The 24,216-nt window shown below is 45.5% G+C and overlaps 2 protein-coding genes across 2 annotated transcripts; one reads left to right on the top strand and one right to left on the bottom strand.

Moving 5' to 3' along the window:
- The first annotated feature begins 101 nt into the window (after positions 1-101).
- Positions 102-1,639, top strand: LOC116844641 (mitochondrial dimethyladenosine transferase 1). The gene is made up of 3 exons (XM_032816460.1): positions 102-764; positions 867-1,020; positions 1,110-1,639. Exons 1-3 carry the CDS (start codon positions 134-136, stop codon positions 1,351-1,353), a joined length of 1,029 nt encoding a protein of 342 aa, XP_032672351.1. The 5' UTR covers positions 102-133; the 3' UTR covers positions 1,354-1,639.
- LOC116844640 lies at positions 1,409-23,934 on the bottom strand. The gene is made up of 12 exons (XM_032816459.1): positions 23,431-23,934; positions 19,609-21,156; positions 6,570-8,542; positions 6,023-6,234; positions 4,170-4,434; positions 3,828-4,049; positions 3,577-3,726; positions 3,396-3,503; positions 3,143-3,295; positions 2,949-3,065; positions 2,755-2,856; positions 1,409-2,614 (listed from the first exon to the last, which is right to left on the bottom strand). The coding sequence occupies exons 1-12, from the start codon at positions 23,927-23,929 to the stop codon at positions 2,486-2,488; spliced, it is 5,478 nt and encodes a 1,825-aa protein (XP_032672350.1). The 5' UTR covers positions 23,930-23,934; the 3' UTR covers positions 1,409-2,485.
- Positions 23,935-24,216: the final 282 nt, after the last annotated feature.

The following is a 24,216-nucleotide window of genomic DNA, read 5'->3' as shown; positions in this document are numbered from 1 at the left end:
ACATTTTTGCAAGCTTATACTTTATATTAATAGTAAATTCACACAACAATAATTTCTTTATAAAAGACTGCGTTCTGCAGTCCATTTCATAAACTGTGCTTACTTCATCAAGTACAACGATAAACGCTTGAAAATGCTCGCTCCACGATTACCGCCACTCCCATCAATCAGAGACCTATTAAAGATGTACAAATTGAACGCCGTGAAACGTTTGTCTCAAAATTTCCTGTTGGACCAAAACGTATGCAACAAGATTATACAGAAAGCAGGGAATCTCGCCGACAGTCATGTATTAGAAGTTGGTCCCGGCCCTGGTGGACTCACTCGATCCATCATGAAACAACTACCGAAGCAGATAATGCTCGTGGAGAAAGATCAAAGATTTCAACCAACCTTGGATATGCTGGCGGACTCGTTCAAAATGGTTAACGGGAAGATGGATATAATATACGATGATATCAGGAAAACGCACATGCAGAGCTTATTTCCAGAAGAGATGAAAATGAACTGGGACGACAAATCTCCGAACATCTTCCTCATAGGCAATTTACCGTTCAACGTGTCGACACCCCTCATAATAGAATGGCTGCACGCGATTGCTGAACGTCGAGAGGCCTGGGCGTTTGGCCGAACGAAGATGACGTTGACGTTTCAGAAGGAGGTAGCGGAACGTCTAGTTGCCCCAGAGTCGAGCCATCAACGGTGCAGGCTGTCGGTAATGGCACAAGCGTGGACCTTCCCGGTGCTCCGTTTTGTTATACCTGGTAAGCATGCTTACGATTCACATGACAAATTCGCGATCATAAATTCGTTTCGCTGAAAAGAAAATTATCATTGATGCTCTGCTTCTTGTGTTCAATTCACAGGTAGCGTCTTCATTCCGCAACCGGACGTAGACGTGGGAGTGGTGTCGTTCACGCCGTTGGTGAAACCGCGCACGCAACACGACTTCAAATTTTTCGAGAAAATCACAAGACACGTGTTCAGTTTCAGACAGAAATACAGCATAAGATGCATTGAGTGAGTCCATTTACATTGTAATCTATCTGTAAGAGCAACAGATGAAATTATCAACGAAAATCTTTCTTTTCTCTTTTTCTTTTCGACAGAACTCTCTTCCCGTTGTATTGTCGCAAAGAATTGGGTATGATGATGTATAAATTGTCCGACCTGGAACCGACCATGAGGCCCACGCAGCTCTCCGTAGGGGATATCGATAGACTAGCTACTGCCTACAAGTATCTGCTCGAAAAGCATCCGGAACTCAAAATGTATAACTATCGCTCGAGTCGACATGTGGTACCGGTATGCAATACGAAAAATGTCGTTGTCGAGGACTACACGGAAACTTGAAGAGGAACGAGTTCCAGATCCACGCTGGTTCACACACCTTGAAAACACAAACGCGAACGCGCATTACATCACTTTTATTAAATCGCAGCAATTGTGTAGTGGAGCAAATTAATTAATTCGTTACAATGAATTTCGGTTAGAACTGTTGTGAGGACATCTGTAAATATACATTTATATACATACACGTATGGCTTAGCGCTTAAATGAAATATTGTACAATGTACACAATTTGTAGTTTGCGAATGTTAGGCGTGGTAAAGTAAAAAATACTGTTAATCATTTTAAAGGAGAGTAATTGCAGAAGGGAGAGGAGAATAAGTATTCCTAGCTTTACGAATTCTCAGCGCTCGCGCGTCGATCGCGTACATAGAATCGCGACACGCAGCACGGCACCCTGTTATCCTCAATTCACATGAACTGTCCATTACTATACTCCGCGAACCCTGTTACCTCGGATCTAACGAAGAGTCTACCTTATTATTTTCGTTCTCGCAACGCGCGGTAAGAAAACTTGCGCACGATGGAAGGTCAACGAGGCGGGAACGTCTGCGCGCAAAATAATCTGCGAAAAGAAAACGGATACTCACAACACACCGGTCGATATCACAGCTACTCGTCGTGTGTTCGTTTCTTTTTGAAGAATAATAATCATACGTGTATTTAAATAATCCTATACGTATATGCAAACATATATTATGTATGTGTACTTAGAGTTATTCGTTTAGGAATCGATGGATGTCGGATGAAAGTTGTGTGTGCGGCTCGCAGCCTGCACACATGCCATTGCAAATATTCTTAATTACAGTGATGTAGGAAACTCGAGTTTCTGCTACGCACTGTAACCGAACACAGGTGGTTTACCTCGAATTCGGTAAAGAACTAGACTTTCGTGTCGCTCGTCGACAGCGCCGACGGGGACGCGTCAAGCGAGCCGAGGAAATCCTTTGGTCCAGCGTACTTCTCCTCCAATAAATCATTACTAATTCATCCGGAGATCATGCACACGAATTCGTGTGGTCACTTAGGATCTTTCGCGCCGTTTACGCAGGAAAAGCCTTTTCTATTATCTTCGATATCGATTGGAAGCGCGCCAGGCACGTCGCGTATACGCCTAACTACGTCTAAGTCTTCGTTAATTCCTCGCCACGCCGCAGATCATGATGTTGGGAAGTGCTCCTCGACGTTTGCGCCAAGCACCAAGGGACTGTGCGTGAGCCTGCAACGTTCTGCACCATCTTTTCGTTCTCACGCCGTCCTCCGCCTATATGAGAAGAGGGAATTATTTTTCTTCAGAAATCGCATCTTTTTCCCTCTAACGCTGATCTTTTTTGCCGTTTATGACAGTTAAATACCGATACTTTCATCCGCGTCTCGAAACAGATATCTAACGCGCATAATTACCTTAAATATAAACGTCTCCTTGGAAGACAATTCCTGTATCTCGAAATAATCTTCGAGATCCGTTTCACAGCATACTATGCACTTGTCGAGATACAACGGCTCCTGAAACGATATGGTAATAAAATATGTAGAAATCTTCTCGTGATTAATGTTCGACGATATTGCAATAATTATAAATAAGATACATGACTTACTCGTAATAAGGAATATCGCCCAAGTTTCTCTTTAACCAAGAGCAGAGTCGCTTCTTTAATGCCTATGTGCTTCGGGAAGAGCGAGTCGTCGTTAAATTCGAGATACTCGGCATTCGGCTGAAAGAAAATAGTTATCACATTCGTCGAGCATGCAGCATTGCAACAACGTCGCTCGATATTGCGTAAGATTTTACCTTGCCGTTAGTAACAAGCATGGCAGTGACGGGCGCGAGTTTGACAGTTCGACCGCGCCTCCAATTATTGTCAGTCGGCTGCGCCACCAGAAGGCGGCCTTCGAGAACAAACCTGGCCTCCTCGTGAGCCCATTCCAGAATCTCGACGGCCATCTAGCATAAATATTATGTTAACGATGATATCTCGTCAGCCGTATTCAAGGATCGAGAATACAAAGGACAGCCCGACAAAGGAGTTCGCTGTTTGAATTACCTTTCTTAGCTTGATGTTCACCATATCCTGTTCGCCGATGGACCGTCTACCGTTTTGGATGATCGATATTCTCCTCCACAATTTCGTCGACGTAACGTCCTTCGCTTCCTATTAGAGATTCACGTTTATCTTCGCGAAATAAGCGCGTTATAATAATAATAAAAAAGTGCAATTTGCTTACAGCATTCATGTGTTCCAAGTGCAACTCGATGTTGGTTTGAGCCTGCTTGAGTCTTTTCTTCGCCTCTTGAATGTCCGGTCGAACGGAAGGTGTTGCTTTGAGCAAACGTGCCAGTAGCAACGGATACTTTGTAACTCTTTGGACAGGAACCTAAAAAAGATGATTGATAAGTAACAAGTGAACTTGTGAAGATACTTTCACTCTCCCTAACGACATCGATAAACTAGAATCGAAGGATTATCAAACGTTACCATTAAAAAAGAGTTCAGGTTCATCCTTCGCAGGACCGTGTTCTCCATTTGAGAGACCCTGAGGAAGATGCGGAGGAGCTCCTTCTCTTTCTCCAAGTTTTGCAACAGCAAACTGGCGCCACCTTGGCGCGTGCAGTAGCTCTCGAAGGCGTGCAGCATTCTCTCCGATTCGAGGAAAATCTTGCCCACGTCCACCGTCAGAAGATCCTCGTCCCCGGATACCTGCACGATCAAAGAGACGATATTACATTCCGTAGAAACAATGTATTCATCAGCCGAGTGATTTTCAAGAGAAATCAGAAGAAGAAATATTCCACGCGCGCGTGCACAGTTTTTTCTCACCTGAGCGATCTCTACGCTGTCCTTCAGCTTCTCGGCCAAAACGAGATTGTGCTCAAGCAGCTCCTCGACGTTGAGAAAGATCGCCGATAGTTGTTCCGACGTGAGAAGGCCCGCTCGCAACATCGGCCGGTGGAACTCCTCGAGTATGATCTGCAGATCTCTGCCGTACTTCTGCTCGGTCTCCACGATCTCCGTGATGATCTCCTTACGCTCCGCGCGCTTCTTCGAACACTTCCTGCATACGAAAGGCGCGTAAACCACGCCGCTGCAAGAGATACGACGAAAATGGAGATATTTGAGCGGTAATACAGGCCTGATCGCGAATATCGTGCGCATTACGAAGTGAATTGGATCGATATCGAACGAAAATGATTCGCGCGAATGCGTGAAATTACCAGCTAGCGATTACACTCGCGCGACATTACGAATTTGTTCGTATAATCCATGGATTCCAGATGAAAGTAGCTGTCGCAACGCCAGCCAGACGCGGGCATATTGCATATTACCCATTCATTGAGCGTCAACTGCGCTCTCCGATAACGACACTTTCGCTCTCGACTAAATAAAATCGATAGCGGGAGAAAGTGTGGCCCGGTCTGTCTCGTAATGCACGCCCGCCGCGTAATCTAGTCGCGCGCGGCAGCTCCAAGGTGCGAATTCTAGATGCATTTTGCATCTTAATGAACTCCCCGCTCGATATAGATACCCGGGAGAACCGCATTGACAGGAAAATCCAATTAAGCGGGACTTTCCAGCGAGATGAGCGCGCGGACTCTCGAGACGCGGGAGAACCGACGTGTTCAATTCGGCGGAAAGCGTTCGCGTGGAAAGATCTCCCGTGGAAAGAGCGCGGACCGACACGGATTGTGCGACGATAGATCAGAGGATCCGCTGGTAACCGTAACCGAACGGCATTCGTTCCTCGCTACGGGGACATTGCCACCTGGAAGACCAAAGAGCGGAGCGACGTTTCGCGGAAAAGTTTATCGCTCGGAAACGAGTCAGGCGAGGAATCCTGCGTGCGCGGAACTTACGGCGAAGCCGAAACTCTCACGGTCGAAACTCGGCCGCCACGGTCGTGGAAGACACGTTCCGGCGAGAGGACTCCGGGGACCGTTATATCCTCTCTTCGGATCATCGAGCGCTATCTGTTAGAAATGATAACAGCGTACGATTTAGGACGTCGGCGGCGCATCGAAACGAGTTTTCAGGAAACGAGCGCGCGCGCCTGGCGACCTGAACGGGACGACATAGCCGTCGTAAAAAGCGCAAGTCGCTAAAATGCGAGAGCTGTGTATCTGTTGAAATATTGCTCATCAAGGTGTCGTTCATGTCAAGTAACGTAATGTTCTCGTTTCGTGAAAACGAGGAAGAGAGGAGAAAGAGAGAGAGATAAAATAACATGACCGTTAATCGCACGCCAACACGTTCTCAAGTACACTCTTCTAAGCATTATTTAAATAATTAATTTATTAATAATTATTTAAATAATTCCAGCTTTACAAATTATTACGGTACAACGTGCTTTTTCAAGGCCCGTTAAATAAGCCTGTTAAATAATTATTAACACAAGAGAAAGAGAAAGACTCAGATGAAATACGACCAGAAAAAGCTGTAAGCGATTATAACTTATATCTTACATGTTTTCTATGGTACATTAGCTTTCGCAACTTAAACCCTGCGTCTGACTCCAAATTGGCCTAAATAATTATCGGCACACTTTTTCCATAAGACAATGGAGGCCGCGACAACTGAGACACGGTTGTTCGCATTGCGGTAGCACCGGAACGCATCGTCGAAATGTCGTAACGGTTTCAACGTTTGCCGATATCTCAAACGATCCTGCAACTTACCTGTCCGTTATCAGAGGATCCAGCCGTTGCTCGCAATCCTCGCACAGCTTCGTAGCACCGGAGATCACTTGCGGTATGCTGCCAAGGAGGCTCCCCGGACCCGAGGAGACGTTGCCCGTCCTCCACCGCCTCGCGACACCGCGTGTGCTGCTGGCTTGACTGCTCTCCGAACCAACTCCGCTGTCTGTTCTCTCTATGTCGACTGTTCTCGACTGCAAAAGCGATGGGACGCAATAATTAGCCCACTAATGGTCGATATTCTATTTATAGGATGTTTCTTTTTCATCAAATAAAATGAATTCATATTATATGACTTTTGTTTTCAACATTTAATTCTCAGTTGTATCTTCACTTCCAATAAAAATCATTCCAATACTAATCTGAGACTTTAAGGAAATGAACAAAACAAGCCAAGCTTTAATTAAAATTATTTGTAAAATAATTATAGTCTTCAGAGTCCCACATGTATCGATCAGCGCGCGTTTCTGCAATTTCAAAATGCAAAAGTATCCCGAAAAAGAATCGATCTGTTACATGAGAAACTCACCTTCAATGTTTCCGGTGAACTGGTCAAGATGATGTTGCACTCCTCGCTGCTGTCGGAAACGTTGGAGATCTGCGAGCTTTTGGAGCTGAGATCGCCCAGGCTAGTCTCTTTCTGCTCATAGAGAGCTTCCAAGTCTCTCTCAGCGTCATCCTCCTCGTCGTCATCGTCATCCTCGTCCTCCTCCGTGGGACGCGTTCGATCCTTGGAGTCCATCAGGAAGTTCAGTAGCTCAAACTTAGTAGAGATATTCTCGTCGTCGGGTGACGTCGACATTTTCTTAAAGAAGTCCTCAGGACTCTTCGACAAGTAAGTCTCGGCCAGATCCTCCGAGTTAGACTTCTTGAAGACCTCCTCGGACAGATATGGGCTGAGGAACTGACCCGGCGCGACCTTCTTGTAGTAATCGACGTCGCCGAAGTAGATCCTATCCTTGATATAATCCTCCGTGGGCGGCGGGCTCAGTGGCAACGGCGGCGGCTCGTCCGGTATCTCCTCGTAGATGGGCTCCTTGATCACCTCGTAGGGATTCTCCTCGAGGAAGAGATTCGTCGAGATGAAGTCACCGTCCGAGCTGGACGACCTCGAATAGTTGGCCTCAACAGTGGACTCGGAGCTCTCGTACTCTTTGCTCTTCAACAGGCTTTGTTTCAAGATTTTCAAAATCGCCTCGCCGCTATCCTCGTCGAGGATCTCGCCGTTCTCACGAGCTTTCCGCAAGGAGTCCTCGAGCAGCTTGGAAATAAGGGCTTCCTTCGACAAACCGGACAGCTTGGAGGTATTCTCAACATCCTTGAGTCGCGTCTTGGACTCTGTCCGCGACGTTCTCTCTTCGGCCGCGTACAGTGACCTTGACGACTGACTGGTGTTCGTCGCTTTGATTTCAACACTCAATCTCTTCTGTTTCTCGAAATTCGTCGAAGATAACTGCTCCGTGTGACATGGCAAGGTCTCTTCGCTGGGTGTCGAAGGTGATTCGTCGCTCGTCTTCGAGTTCACCTCGAATTCATCCTCGACAACGTGATTATCCTTCGCGACCGACTTGGAGCGCGAGTTCTCAGCCGACTCCACCACGATGTTCGACCTATAATTCTCCAGTATCACCAGAGTCCGATTCTCGACGGAGCTCTGAATCTTCGGCGGATTCTCCGAGTTCACGGAGATCACCGTCGGATTGCACACGCTGTCCTCGCCGCCGACGCTGATGGTCACCTTGTTGCCGGGTTGCGTCGATTGCTCCACATTCGTGGGACTCTGATCACCGTTGATCAGAATAGAAGTCCTTCTGGACCCTCTCGACCCGGAATCCGGCCCAATCTGCAAACGATGGACGAGCGGCGACGAGAGCGGGCTCACCGTGATCTTGCAGACGTTACTCTCAGGAGAGCCAATCTCGATCTTCGACGAGCCGTACGAGCTGCTCGAGTTCCACGAGGCGGTCGACGCAGAAGAAATTGTCCTGCGGTGGTCCCTGATCGAGTTGGCAGTCTCGTCCAGATCCACCACGGCGGAGTCGCTGATCTTGAAGCGATGGCGTTGCCTACCTGGCGGCGGGGACCAGCTCGTGGGTCTCATTGTGCGGAAGTGCTCGTTGCTATCGGAAATATCGCTGCGCGCGTCCGGCGGTGGCGGCTCCGCCTCTTTCTCGACGTTGTCGGCGTTCTTCTCAGGGTTGCTCTTAACGTTCTCGCTCGCCTCGACCTCGCGCTCGGATCCCTTGAGTCCACCGGTGACGCCTGCCTCTTCTTCTTCTTCCTCGGTCTCCCCTGCCTCGTCCTTCCTCGGGCCTTCCTCGTCGACGTCCTCGCGCGTGACTCCGCATATGGGCGTAGTATAGACGGAAGAGGGCTCCTTGATCTTCTTGCATAAGCTGAGGCGCATCGTGTCCGAGAACAGCACGTCGCCGGCCGAGACCTCCGGCCGGCTGAACGACCGGTCGCTTTGGCTTCGCGTCAATAGGGATTTCCTCGTGTTTTCTACGGCCAGCAGGAAATCAACCAGTAAATCATACGAGTAACTAATACGACGATGCGGAACGTTAACCTTGCCGCGCGCGACGCCAAGTTTCTTCCTTTCAGATTATTACGTCCCCGACCTGCACGTATGCAATATGCAATACTGCAGTCCACTTTGAACGATCTATAAATTCACGACAGAATTCAGGACGGAACCTTGCGTTGTTACGTTTCTTCTTTCTCAGATATGGGCACACGGTGCATACGCGGGAGGATCAAGAAATCGTACGACAATGTAGAGACTGTGCTAATAGTTTGTAGACTGCGCGAAATGTTTTTGCGAAATGTAGTACATCATGCGGATCACACGCACGCTTGATACGCGTGCTTATAATATGACTTACGAATGTCAAACACGTACATCGAGAAATAGAAAAACACGCATACGTTTCCGTTCGCATTCTCAGACGCTCGGTTAGCGAAAAAAAAACTTAATTTACATTTCCCGTCACACGACTGGAAGGTCTCTTAATGGCATAATCTCTAGGAATTACAAAATCAGATTAATTATTATTCGAGTAGAAATCGAAAAGAAAGTATCATTTCCCTTTGTGCAAGAGAAGAATATCCGCCGGGCCCATGAATTCGAGCGGCGTCTGCGGCAACGTTGAAATGCCCGGAAGGAAAACCGCAGATGCGAGGTGTGGAATCGAATACCCGTGAAGAGGGTACGTGAGAAGACGAGCGCAGCTCCGCGAGACCGGATTCGATATCAAAATTTAACTGGGCGCGAGAAAGCCAATGCACACAGGGATTCCACTGTAAATTTATGAGGGTATCGCTTCATAATGGCGCACACTACACTACGAACTGCAACTCGCACAAGGAACTCACTTAATTCGCTATTTGTGCTAATACAATCCCGTTACATCCTGGTAAAAGCGAGAAATTTAAATGAGGTTAATTACGCTTATGGCGTCGATTATCTTAAATAATTCGAATTAAATCGCCAGCCATCGCATATCCGTTGCACGTGTATCGTGCTAAAAGTTGCACTTTGCAAAATATAACTCCGCCGAAGCGGAGTTTCACTTTCTACGGTCGTTTCAGCCGCGCTGAATCGAAAACCCCTGCAATTATGGTTTCATTGAAAAAGTTCCTTCGACAAATTGTCGAGTATTATCTGCGCTTAACTGGAAAGGAGCGAGGGATACGCCGCGGTGTCTTATAATGCGCGTTTCGCTCGCGCTTCGTTTGTCGCGCGATCAAAAATGCCGGTTCTCGTGCCAAGTCGATGCCAAAGCATCATCGAGGCCTCTCGATTGCCCCGACACACGGCGTCCCTAACGATTGGTGAAAGTGCAGTCGAATCTATGGCGGCTCGCGAGCTCGGAATTTCACAGCCGCGAGAAAATTCAACGGTTTTTCCACGGCTGCTCCACTTTACGCGGCCGTCAGGAATTTCTGAGAGGCGCGCGATTATCGTGGCCGCAGAAGCGCGATTGCGCGAATTAACGATCCGCCTCGTTTATGAGTTTATGACTTGAATCGACTTCGCGCACGCACGAGAGGACGAGCCATTGGGCCTTGCGAGGCTGAGCGTCGAGTCGCGGTACTTAATGGCTTTTCTTTCGCGCAAATGTAATTGTGATGAGCCACAGCTACTCTAACGCGGAATCAAATTGACACAAATGTTACAAACACACTGAGAGGTAAAATAAAATATAAATATATGTGTATATATATACACATATATAAAAAGAATATTTTAAATATAAGAAAGGTTCACTCAATGAGTATTACTAACATATTAACATATTAATATTGTACATACATACTTTTAAACAGAGAAAAAAATTTCTTTCAAATATACACTGAGAGGAAAATAAAGTTGCCTTTGGCGTCAACTATACGCTTTCGTGATTTTAACCACAAAAATAATTAGAAGAACCATCGTTTTAGTAAGGGTTATTAGAAAGATAGTTCTTCTAATTATTTTTCTGGTTAAAATCACAAAAAAGTATAGTTGACGTCGAAAGACTCTATATTTTTCTCTCAGTATATATGAAAATATATGTTTTCCTAAAATCGTTGCTTTTCATGGAAGCAATTGTTTATTCTAATTAAACAAAATTCAAACTTAAGTAATATATTGTTAATACCCATTGAATAAGTATTTTTTTTATTTTTCGGACATCTGTTCTCTCAGTGCACAACTGCATAAAAGGATATTTTGTTATATTTTGTTTTCGACTCATTATATCTTATAATTTATCGTAACATAAATGAAATATCGTTGATTGCAGTAAAACATTGAAATTGACATTCCGTCGACTTTTCAATCGGCGAAACAAGTGCTCTCGTTGGTGACGCTTACATAACTACTTTTCGACATTCAGATTCCGCAATAATTGAATGCAAAATACTTCTCATCCTTGTCTAAGCAAAACCCCGAACTACACAAACGATCTCCTGTGAGCGAGTGAGTAATTCACAATGTTGCGAATTCCGCAAAGGATCTCGCCGTTGAAAAAAGGGCGGCAACGTTCGCACGAGTCCCTCAGCAAGCTTCAAGCGTTCTGTCTCTCGCGCGAACGAGGTTTTGCTCGCAAAAAGTGCATCACGCATGGTGCATAGGAAATGTAAACAATATAACGCGGCGAAAAAAGAAACCGACAAACAAAGGGAGAAAGGTGCGCCCATGCCTAAAGGAGGAACGTTCGTTCTTAAAGATTCCACGACCGGCGAAGGAAAGAAAGAAAGGCGCGAGCCGGACGACGAGTGTTCCGACGGACCAGGTCCCTCGTTCACGAGAGAATTTATGCCAACTGGGCGCAAAACGAGCGAGCACGGGATGCCCGTGAATCGCCGCGGCGCGAAAAAGGTTTATATCGAGTACTGAACGCGAACGCCATTCGCGAAGGAGCGAAAACGTGAGAGAGAGAGAGATCTCTAAAAAGCATAATTACACAGCTCTGGACCGCGAACGATGCGATGATTTATGAATGCCGTGGGTAAACAACGGCGCGAAAGAGTCAAGGTTCCCGGCCGAAGCACACTCAGGTGCATGTCTATTACAGGTGCGCAGCACGTGGCTGGCGCGCTCGGCGTTCACGCGTGATCGATAACTCCTTTCGAGGACCTTCCGTTCGCTCGTCGGGCATTTTTCTCAAGCGTTCTCCCCCTTTCGTCTCGTTCTCATGCCCGAGCGCTGTATCGCACGCATGTTGGACACAGGTCCGTGAGATTTCGATCTCGAGCTACGATGCAATCGCAACGACGCGCGAGTCGCGCAAAGACATTTCGCCACAGACTACTTGATACATGCCGATCTTTGAAATTACTCTGATGGGAAAAAAATTTTTTATAGTAAAAAGGATAAAAACCGACCTATCACGATCTCGGTGAATTGAGAAGTTATTTGCTTCTTACAAAAATATGTTGGCAGAATCGTGGAATGACAAAACTGTCATGAGAAAATTCAATTTCAATATATTAAAATTTTCAAAAGGGGAACATTATCGATCTGTCTCGATTTTAGTATCATCTCGATCGGTGGATTAAGAAATTGTTTGCTTCCTATAAAAATATGTACACGGAATCGTGAAATCGCGGAAATCATAGAAAAACTCAAAAAATTTCAAAATTAAAATTTTTAAATTAAAGAGGAAAGACACCGAGCCATTGCGATTTTAATATTGTCTCGATCGGTGAATTGAGAAGTTGTTTCTTCTAGAGATATATACATTGACAGAATCATGGAATAGTGGAGCCGTCACTGAAAAATCAAGTTTCGTAGTAAAGAGAAAAGACGAAAAGGGGAACATTCTTAACGGGTTGCGTATATTAGATGTTAATTTCTTTTAAGTTCCGTGTTGTGTAAGCACACATTGTTAACGGGCAATAAGGAAACCGACGCGGACGGCGAGAAAACCTCGATTTCCATACATACTACTCAAAACTGACGCGATCTGCTTCGTTTTAATCATACGAGAGAATCGGCCCCGTTAATTTCCAAAGTGGAAAGAGCGTGGCGAAAGCAATATCCCGCGTTCGCGTAAAATCATCGTCACTGAGTTATTGCATTACCTGAATTATCGTATACGCGCAATACAGAGCGCGAAATCTATGGTGTTTAATCCGCACGACGCGCATCGCGCGCTCACGAAGATCGCTTGGCCAGGTATGAAAGAAAAAAAAAGGAGAAAGAAAAGAAGGGAGCTCGCGCTTGGGAAAAAGAAATCGGCGTTTAGATTTTATAATTCGAATCTCGTCGCGCTTGCTCGTGCCTGAGCTTAGAAAGTAGATTGCGCGGGAACAGCTAATTAAAACGTCGCAATTGAAGAATGGAGGTAGATGTACGGGGCAATGAATGGAGATATTCTGTCCTCGGATTTTCGACATGAATACCGCAACACTCCCGATATCAGTGTCAACTGTGAATTTCGAGCACCAAATGTCGATGACAAAATGCATTGGGTCGTAAGTAATAAGTAGAGATATGCGAACTATTCGAATCGAATCGAATCAAGTAAAATTCGATTCGATTCAAATTCGAATCCCTATGATTCGAATCCGAATAATTCGAAAATTTCGAATCAAAAAGATTTGAATATGGATCGCGCACATTAGTATTAACGAAGTACTATTAAAGACATCCAGCTTTACGGGAATTAGCACGACTTGAAAAGTTTGCTATACATTAAGATTTTCTTCAAAAATATTAAAAGAAGATAATGGCTTCTATATAAACTCTTAGTGACAACTGTCGGATCGATATGTTGCGCAGCTTTTAAGACTAGAACTGTATTCCATACATTCCATGTATTCCATACATTTACTATATATTAAATATCTCTTACCTTAAATTGAATTGATATCACATAATCAATGTTATCTCTCTCATACTGAAGTCATTATTTTCATGTTAAATCAATGATGATGTTAATTAAAAATTCATTCAACGATTCGATTCGGAATTAAAATCTGATCGATCAAATCTATTCGATTTGATTGAACATAAAAAATCTTTGATTTGCATATTTCTAGTAAAAACAATTTCAAATTTTTTCAGGTGAAATGAAACGATTATGTTTTGATGTCGTTGTAATTTTATGAAACAACATGTTTAAAGGACGGCAAAAAATCATGAATCAAAACGCAAATATTGTTTCACAAACTGACGTAAAAATATCTAAAAACTCCGAAATTATTTATCACGCGATCCAATATCTGTCGCACAATATAGCAGCCGATAATACCGCATATGAAAAGAAAAAAAAATTAAAAAATTAAAAGGAAGGAATTTAAAAAATTAAAAGAGAAGAAAACTAAAAAAGGGAAAGAACTTAAAGCAAAATAAAAGTAAGAAACAGAAAGAAATTAAAGAGAAACTAAAAGAGAAAGATTTAAAATTAAAATACCGATCGTGAAATAATTGACTGCAAACGTAACTTTTGAATTATCGTTGCGTTTTGTCGTGTCTTCTTGCAAAAAGAACGAAAGGTTTGATTTGTGGGAAACCTGGTGGGAATACGAAGCTCTCACGACGCCGCTTCCCGATAATCGCGCTTTGCCGGACCCGGGCGCCATACATCGGCGAACGAACCTTCACGCCCGCGGCGATACGAACGTGTAATGCAATATAAAAAGAATCGTCCACGATGACTTCCGCTGATGACCGTGTTTCCGGTTGTAAACGCACCGCTGCGACGACACGACGATATTAGATAACTGCGAGCGAGCGAGCGAGCAACGCGACGATGCGTCCGTCTCGCGCGCGGGCAATGCGCCGAGGATTTCCCTCCCGCTGCACGCTCGTTACATCCGCCTTCTTATTTTCCGCTCGCATGAACGCACACCTGATACCAATCGTCGGCACTGGAAAAAGGATAGTGCTGGACGCAACTTGCGAAAATGCAGCATAATGAATTACGTACGATCGATTAGTCGTTCCACCACGCGCCGTTCCTCGCGAAAGACGATTGCGAGGCAAGAAGAGACGCTTTAAGTAAACGGCCCTAATTACCTCACAGCGAACTGCAGGCAGAAGACAGGCCCCAGACAGCACTGACTGATCAAAAGATGTCCTGAATATACTCGGCATGGCCAAGTCGGATTGTGACGTCAGAAACGAGAAATGGCACGCTGAGAATTCTTGCGTGCCATTTCCAAATAAAAAGATATCTGAATAAAAGAACATTTCAGACCGCTTGAGCATAGCGGTAAAATGTTTCAAAAACTATTCGTTCCCGAATCGAAATTTTAGTCCTACTTTAGAGCTGAATTCTCTGACATCTGTATATCAGTATAATCTGTATAATTTAAGGATTAGTGTACGTGTGATACACATAGGAACTGATATCCTACTTAGCGCTTCTAGATGGCAAAAACGTACAAAATGTCACTTGCAGATTCTAAAAGAGAAAATCTTGGCGAAGCTAGGAGCTTGAATATCAATCAAAAGAAGTAGATTTCAGATTACCAAAGTAGACGTTAAATGAAATATCGAGGTCGGAAATAAGATGTCGACTCGAGTTAATAAATAGCGGTAAAATGAACGTGGCAAGATCATGAGGAAAGGTAGGTCAAAGAGGAAGATTGTGTTCATTTTAAGGCTACTTATAGACTGTCAAGGGAAAAGGATAGTTGTCGGAACGTTTTGCAAGTACACTCAAAAGAGCAATCAGAAATGTTCTTTCATATAAATATTTTTTTATTTGAAAATGGCACGCAGAATTGTGGACGTTTTCTCGCTTCTGACATTATCAATCCCGCGGTGGAACCAGAAATCTTAAAGACGTCCCAAAGACATCTGAAAGAAAATAGAAAAAAAAATAGGATGTCTTCTGGACGTTTTGAAGACATCATCTACTAGACTGCGCTGCCTGGGACCCTTGATGCGTCAGATTCAGCGTTGGCTTATGTCAGTCGCAAAGTTGCAATTTCATTGCGTATGCACGCACCTAGAAACGATCCTCGACGTCTCCACGAGACCGGCAGCAGCCGGCTTGCAGCGAACTTTATCGCCGTGCTCGATTATTGAGGCATAACGGATGAGCTACATGCTAAGTCACCTCGATCGCTCGACGTATCGCGAGTAAACACGTCGAGATACCCGAAAAATGCCGCGTCGGCATCGGACATTATAGACACACCGGCGATACAACATCCTGAATACTTAGCAATGCTGTTGCAGCACCGTAACATCCGGCATCTAGTTGCCGCGCGGCTGCCTCTGCTACTATGAGTGCTACTATTAACAGTAGTACAAGCGAGAACGTAACTGACGATCCACGACGGTGGCCGCGCGCGGAATATCAATTAATCGCGCCCAATTAATACGACGTGCGCGGAGACGCGATTGTTGACGCACAACGCGCGCGTCCTCTGTTAGCAAGACGGACTGACGTAACACTCGTTCGCACCTTTTTTGTCCACTCGAGATCACAGCGTCAGGACGAGTCGAACAAATCCGTCGATGGATTTGATCTTATGGCCAATCATCCCGGTTAATTTCCCGCGACTTTCCCGTCACGTCTTATCGCGAGCGCGACGCTATGGACTCAATTTGCAGATCCTTGCGAACCTTGCTCGGTTCTGAGCTCCTTCCCGAGAGGATCTAATTAAGGTGGACAGCTGACGTGGAAGATCGAGGAAAATCCGCGAATGAAATTCAATCTCCCACGCGCGCCCCTACCGCAAGTGAGAAAATCTGACTCGAGTGACTTCGAGATAATTTATAGAGCAGGTTTTTGCGACTTTCGTATAAGCTGAATAAACGTTAGAAAGCACCGAGAGCTTCGCGGTTCTGTCTCCGTGGAAAAAACATGGTCTCTAATTTATCGCTACCCGCTGCGGGTGCCGCTAAAAACAGATGAACGCGAGTTTTACGAGCGACCACAGCGAGTCCCCGCCGATCTTCGACGTGGTGGGCCGCGCGCTCGAGAGACGATCCGAGTGTTCCTTTGTGCACATCTAGATCTGCGAGAGGTGTAGCGTTTATGTTTTGGAAATATGTAACTGCCGCTTAGAGCGGAATGTGCCTTCGGATTAAGTAGTCAGGATCATTTGTCAGCCTGACGCCGGCCTGACGCCGGTCAGCCCTGACCTTATACACTTTCGAATGCCCCGCGACTCTTCTCAGCGAGTCGAACGGTCCGAGGATACGGTTCAGGGTCGCCAGGATCAGCTAACCTTTCTCCTCTTGTCATCGTCGTTAAGAAGTTTATTCACTTAGACCGAAAGAGAAATACTCAAAATTGTGCAAAAATTTCACGTAATGTTTGTCGCAGTTGAACATTTGTAGTTAGGCCGGTTCTACAATACATCGTATGTCGAAGTCGAATGTCGAACGCAATCAATGGTCCAATCAGAAGAACTCGTCTCGAAAAACAAATCCCCTGATTGGCCCATCGACTGCGTCTCGACGTCCGACAGCGACATACGACGTATTGTAAAACGGCCTTAGAGTTTCACGCGATTCGTCTGCACCGGATATGAGGAATTTAATATTGTGAATATCGCAACTTTACACGTACGACTTTGTCATATTATTGTAGAAGCAATGTGGATGACTATTATTCCAGTACGTAACTTTGGCCGGTGTTCATAGTCGAATCTTATTTCAAGACCGTCTTAAGTAATGTCTTAAGATGCGAATACAGCTCTGTGATTGGTTTATGACATCTTAACTCAAGATGTACTTCAGATGATCTTAAATATAAGATCGGACTATGAATTAGGGCTGCTATATTCAAACGGATTTGACACTACCCAGGTATCCGGGTATCCAAATAACGGATAAATATGACACTTCAAATCCGCGTAATGAAATACGATGAGATGCATGAGATAAATGAGGTACGAACAATTGAAACATCGGATCCGGATCTAAATTCGCGGCGGAGTCGACAGCGACACGTAATGCAAGATTACGATTGCCGGGAGTTTGGATTTAAAACCAGTACGCTCCCTTAAAAAGCGCCATGTAACCCCGAGGGGAACATTAATAAATAATAATAATAAAGAATATTTATTCATCTCTCCGACCGTTAACACGCCTAACAGCGCCAAGCTCAAAGACAAATAGCAAGAGAGATTTACAATATTACTTACGATATCCTTGCGTTTTATATTTTTACCCAAACTGGTTTTAAATCCAAACTCCCGGCAATCGTAATCTTGTATTACATGTCGCTGTCGACTCCGCCGTGAATTTAGATCCGGATTCGATGTTTCAATTGTTCGTATCTCATTTATCTCATGCATCTCATCGTATCTCATTACGCGGATTTGAAATCTCAGATCGGATCCGATCTCGGATACCCGGATAATCATTTATTCAGATGTTTAGGAGCCCTACTATGAATACCGGCCTTTGTGTAAAAAGTAATATTGTTCAGATCAAAAACTTACAGTTATAAACGTTACACATTAGGAAACGCGGCATAGGAGGAAGAATATTATTCGCTGTTGTTTTTGTGCAATGGTGCAATTATAGGCTAGCAAACTACTGTTTTATGCTTTGAGTAGCATTGGACCGAATGAAACACAGCCCGAAATAGTATCACAAGATTAGTTTCAAATTAACTTTATCATCCTTTATCAACTAAATAGCGAAATAAATACATAAAAACGTAATTTCGTCCGATAAATGGTTAATTTACGAGTGGCTCCCTTGACGCGCCACTGACAATACACCCGTTAAGCGCCCTGAAAGTACACACCTGATGAATAAGCTCCTTAAGGACAGTTACCCGCGTATTTGAGCCGCGCCTTGTCGCATTCGCGCGACGCTGTCGAATCGCCCACGTGCGAAATATTTGCAATAGCTTTAATTGTTGCAACGAGAACAACGAGGCGACCAGCACGATCTACCAGGAGGAACAACTCCGTTTGAAACGATCCAATCCATTTCGCGCTCGCGATCCTCGAAATCCTTGCAAATCCGTGCACCGTTGAGGAAAAGAGACCAGCTGCGCTGGCTCCGTGAGTCGTTATCCTTGAACGCGTACCTTTTTCCGAAAGTTCAAGGATGGCCCGATAAGTCGCGTCAACCTCAACGGCCCATTAATCACGCGTATTAGCATAATCGCCCAGGGGAGAGGAGGATCGTAAGCGGCGATGATACCCGGCCTGATAAGAGGACGATAGGCGCTGATGAACCGACGCGAGATTATCGATCCGCGCTGCCGATGGGCCGCAGATCCTTGCTCGCGATACGCCTAGCGACTGTATTTTCAGATCGTCAATTTCCGCATGCGGGATATTAGCCCTCGGACAACCATAAGCGCATCGCATCGCATCGCATCGCTGCACCACGCGGTGAACGGCGAGCCGGTTATAGTTATCAATAGACGAATTGCTCGTTAACTCTCATTCCGCCGTATTGATAATTATCAACGCGGCTCTGAAATAACAGAGTTATGTCGTTATTACAATCCGACGCTAATTACGGAAGCAAATGGATTACACGTTCGGCCAGGTTAAAGCGAAACGATTGACGCTAATGTCGTCTTACGTGTAATGAAAACGGCGAGGAAAAACGAAACATCGTAATATCGATTACCTATCATGAAAGAGGAGTATCAGGATGCGTAATTGATAAAAATTTTCGAGCGAAATTTCACTCGAAAAGTAGAGTCACCACTACCGAGTCACTCGAATTCGAGTGATTTTTCACTCATACAGTCAATACTTAATTCTGAATCGTCGAGTGAATATTTCTGCTCGAAAGTAAAAAGTGAATCTGATATATTTCATAGTTACAGGAATATATTCACTCTAACTGATTGAAACATTTACTCGTATGGAGTCGAGATCTACTCCAAACTCGAGTGAAACGTTCACTTTCACGATTCCGAGTGGCAGTATTTTCACTATCGCTTCAGGTGGAACTATTGCCACCTCTCACTCATTTTTCAGCGCGATTCCACTCTAAGAAATTTAGAGAATAAGATAATTGTATAAAAATACTATATCTTTTTAATATCAACATATTTCTAACTTTCGGGGACTTCTTGCAAGAACTATATGGGCAATACATCCTTAAGAATCTCACAATGAACTTCTCAGTAGGTCCTTACCTTCAGACTTCGAGATCAGGTCCTTCTCATCGACAGCGATGCACGGCAGACGGTCCTTCAGCTCCTCGATCTCGATCTCCAACTCGGTCTCGTCCTCAGGCCGGACTATCCTTTCCTTCGACGATCTTCTCTTCTCTTCTTCCGGCAATATCCTCTCCTGTCTTCTGCCGACGTCGGTCTTCGGAGAGGACGGAGAGTTCTCGGTTGACGAACGCAATTCCCGCGCGCGTTGCTCCACTCCGCCGTCCTCCTGCCTCTTGGACGCGAGTCGATCGGGCTTCCTGGACGGCACAAACTTGTCTATCTTGATCCTGTCGGGTCCAGGTGGCGCGAGCTTCACTTCCGGCACGATCCTCGGCTCCTTCAACCGGATCCGGTCGACCTTCGGGTCCCTGATATTCGGAATCGTGATGAAGTTATGCTTCTCTTGCTGCTCCTGCGGCACGATCGGCGCTTCCTCTTCTTCCTCCTCTTCCTCTTCCTGTTCTTGCGCCTGCTGTTCGTTATTGTTCCGCTGCTCCTTGACGGAATCGCGATTAACAATTCTGCCGAGTCGGCTCCAAGACAGTCGTGTCGCCTCCGACGGCTTCTCGGGCGCGAATATCACGTTGTCCACGTTGAACAGAACGTTCTTCCGTTTGCTCTCGATCACACGGCCGCGCTTGAGGATACTCTTGAGCGTTTGCCGAGCTTCTTTCAGCCGCCTCGGCGGTCTCTTCGGCGAGACCTTCGGAATCGGGATCCTGGTAACCGGAGGCACGTCAATATCATCGTCGTCCGAAATCTCCCGCGGCTCGTTGAACACGCGGATCCGTTGGCCACCGATCGCCGCAACCGCGCTTCTGTTGGGTATCCTTTCGATGGACTTCACCTTGGAGGGGTCGAACAGACTGGACGGCGCACGGAGGTCGTCCTGTTCCAGAGCGTTGTCCGACAGATCGTCGCTCAAGTCGTCCTCGTCCTTCTGCTTCTTCAACAACAGATACGGATTCACGTCGCACTCGAGGATACTCCGGCGGGAGTCCGCGACCGACGTCGTCGTCGCGTCCTTCCACTCGTCCTGGTTGCTCCGCCGTTGACTGCTCGTCACCTCAGACGTTTGTTGACCACCGGCGTCCAGCCACTGCTTCCTCGTGTCCCTCGTCGGCTTTTTTGAGACACGCGCCAGCCTCGCGGACGTCGTCGCGTTGGAGTGAATCCGCGGGTGGCTCTCCGTCCCGGTGCTTTCGTCTCTCAGTTTCCAATCGTCCGAAGATGCACCGACGGCGAAACCGGGTCGGGATTTGCGCACGTTGGCCGTCGCGGCGGTCTCATCGTAGCTCGCCGTGCTTGGCTCCTTGTCGAACCATTCGGACCTCGCGGACGACGTGGTGCCTTCGCCCGTGCTCTTCCGCTCCTTCGCAGCACGTGCGATCACGCTCTGACTCCGAGAGTCGCGCTGCGACGACGACCGGTGCGGCGAGATGCTGCGCGCTCGCGATCTCGGCTCCACCAGCCGGTTCCGTCGCATCTGATCGTAAGGATCGTCGATCGAGGCCCTCAACACACCTAACGAATAAGTTTACGAGTCTTGTACTCATGAGAAACCACCTCACCCCTCCCGTCCACTCGATTTACTGAGGCAACGCTAAATTTCCAACGCGGAAGCTAAGATTTCCGCTCGATCTCAATTGCTGTCCGTGGATCGCGAAGCAGTTTACGAGCGCGATGTTTATGTTGGAATCGAAGTATGATCTGCATTTCTTCTCTTCTCACTCATCTTTATCGCAATTCGCGAATTTGTCTCTTAGGATATTTTCTCGGAGTCTATCTCATTTTATTAGAATATAAAAATCCCCAAATTTGGAATAAAAAGATAATATAAGCGTTAAGTGTATAGGTTCTACTTTCCATTAGATAGATTGATACTTCCATTAGATAAAGAAGAAAATTGAACATAATCATATAATGGATAGTTTACCTTCCATACACCGGCAATAGCTTAATACAAAAAGAGGGCACGATCTCGAGCTATCCGATTGCCATCGTGATAGCCAACCGAGTGTAAAGTATCAATTGGCTAGCATCGCTAGATCTAGCGTCGAAGCATCGCTAACTCCACGTTTCTAACGTTTCATCCGAGGGATTCGCGTAACGTCATTTTACGGTGCGCGAACGACTACGAGCGAACGCAAAGAGCGGCGATCCAGCCTTAAAGCGGTGAGAAACGATTTAAATGCAAACTAAACGAGAGCATCTCATCGCCGCGTAAAAATCCACTATCCAGCCCCGTGGCTACGAACTTTCTGCGCTTCGGCGCATGCACGCGATCTCGAACGCGAACGAGGAGAAAATCTCTAATACGAAGAGCTCGCAATTAGAGCATGAACATCATTGGCGAACACGAGCTCATCCCACCCTCGCTCGTCGATTTCAAACACGAATCGCGCAAATCGACGTACAATGCGCCGATAAATTCGTCCGCATTCCTATATCGTCAACCTCAATCGGAATAAAATGTACGTCGGACAATCTATAACTTATCATGGAATTCAAAATGTAAGGGACTCGTGTTTGCCGTCATTTAGATGGATAATGAAAAACAAGCTGACTTTCAAAATTTCTTGGAATGAAATTTCGGAAAGTAAAGTCATTTGAATTCGAGTTAATTTTCACTTTCTCAAAGTGAATCCTTCACTCTCGTTAAATGAATATTCTTACTCAAAACGCAAAGTGAATCTGATGTATTCCACTGTCGGAGGAACATGTTCACTCCAATCAGTCGAAACATTCACTTATATGGAGTCAGAGAACTCTAATCTAAGTGAAATGTTCACTCTCATGGTTTCTAGCAGGACTATTTTCACTATCGCCTCGAGTGAAAATACTTTTCAGTCATTTTGAGCGAGATTTCACTGTAAAAAATTTTGAAAATAATTCTATATATAAAAAGACGTTCGACGTCAAAAATAAAATCACGAGTGTAGAATTCCATCTCAAGTTCTAAGATCCTGACAAATTCCGAGATTATAACGGAAACAATATTGTAGTAAAAATTGCAATTCTTTAATAATGTATCCCACAACTTTAGTATAGTTCAGCTTTACAGAAAACATTCTAAAACAAAATATGCATGGAAAAAAAGATATAATGCATATAATTAGAAATATTTAGCTATGAGCGACGTAGTTGCATCATCCTAGTTGTTTTTGTATGATGCACTGAGCAAAATATTTGGTACTTGTAATTATAATTACATAGATAAATAATTAGTAAAAATTATGGTCAAGAAAAAACTATTTTTTTAATTGAACTAAATTTTTTTTACTATAATATATTAGTGTGATAATAATCTTATATGCATGTTACTACGACTATTTTACTGCAAAAAAATATAATTGAGGCGAAAAATAACTATAGCTCTAATTAGATTAATCATTTTTTTTTTCATAATATGATAATGTGATAATGTGTATGGTTGATATGATTCAGTTAATTTGGCACATCAACTACATCAATGTAGTTGCATGTAATCTTGTTGTGGCAACCAAAAATCAGTTAGGATGACATTTACCATGGATATACTCTAGCTGAAGCAAATGGATATCATCACTGCTGCGACGTCAGTAACTCAGCAATTGCACGATGGTTGCAGCAACCACTTATATAGTATTTTACTATTGAATTTGGTTAGCACAGTCAGATTTATGCGTGGGCCAACTGTTTTTCCATGCAATTTTAACGTAATTTTTACTACAAAATTTCCTCCGTGTAGATTACATATAATCGATCTAAAGTGAGCCTGCGTTTAATGAATGCATCAATGTCATGGCTGACACTTACCAGCGAGACTGGGCCTGGACCTCGAGGAGGGCGGCAAACGGCAAGTACCGCCGAACGGCACCCCGGCCAGCCGGTGGCCGCCGCATTTGCGGCAGCTGCCGAGTTTCCTGACGGTGCCGGTGAGGAACTCCGGGCAGGAACATACCACGAGCAACGGCGCGCCCGGCGGCGGCGGCGGTGTGAGGAAGGGCCGCGGGTCGTGTCCGGAACGCGACGACGACGATCGCACCGTGCCGTACAGCCACGGATCGCCGTAGATCATCTGGCGGGAGATCACGCTGCCGCCGCTTATGGTGCCCCAACCCTTGCCGGGGTCATCCGGGCTCTGGTGCTGCCGTGACAGACCCAGCCGCACGCTCCATGACTTCTTGCCCTTGCTCAGAGTGTCGTAGTTCTGCAAGCAGGTCGAGGGCCCCAGGCAATTAAGAGCGCGCCGTGCACGGGTGATTAATGGCGGGGCCTCGCTGACGAGGGAAGCAATATCGTTTTTAGAATACATTCGCGGAACATCGATCTTAAAGCGAACGCCATCCCGTTATCTAATACTGCGCGCGCAAACCATTTGCGTGCTTTTTATTTCCTTTTTTCCTCTCTCCCTCGTCCTTTTTGCCTCCTCACTGCTCGTCCCTTTTTCCGGCTAACAGCCGCAGCTTTCGCGGCGACTGCAAGAAACGGCAACACGAAACTCTTGTTACAGTAGTAATTGCAATTGTGGCTCTAAGATTTTGTCTTTACTGCTACAAGCGTAATAATGATGGCTCTGCACGGTTTATACAAACGCACTTT

Source organism: Odontomachus brunneus, unplaced genomic scaffold (genome assembly GCF_010583005.1).
Source record: "Odontomachus brunneus isolate Ranch 3 - 2012 unplaced genomic scaffold, Obru_v1 Obru_scaffold_044, whole genome shotgun sequence".
In the NCBI taxonomy this organism is placed as follows: Eukaryota; Metazoa; Arthropoda; class Insecta; order Hymenoptera; family Formicidae; genus Odontomachus; species Odontomachus brunneus.
This window is presented reverse-complemented; position numbering and strand designations above follow the sequence as displayed.

Bases quoted from the DNA above. Each gene is read 5' to 3' on its own strand.
- LOC116844641 (XM_032816460.1), top strand. From the start codon at position 134: ATGCTCGCTCCACGATTACCGCCACTCCCATCAATCAGAGACCTATTA. The intron at 765-866 runs GTAAGCATGCTT...TTCAATTCACAG, and splicing joins GCTCCGTTTTGTTATACCTG to GTAGCGTCTTCATTCCGCAA. The intron at 1,021-1,109 runs GTGAGTCCATTT...TCTTTTCGACAG, and splicing joins TACAGCATAAGATGCATTGA to AACTCTCTTCCCGTTGTATT.
- LOC116844640 (XM_032816459.1), bottom strand. From the start codon at position 23,929: ATGTATTCTAAAAACGATATTGCTTCCCTCGTCAGCGAGGCCCCGCCA. The intron at 21,157-23,430 runs GTAAGTGTCAGC...CTTATTCGTTAG, and splicing joins GTCCAGGCCCAGTCTCGCTG to GTGTGTTGAGGGCCTCGATC. The intron at 2,615-2,754 runs GTAATTATGCGC...CTTCTCATATAG, and splicing joins AGGAGACGTTTATATTTAAG to GCGGAGGACGGCGTGAGAAC.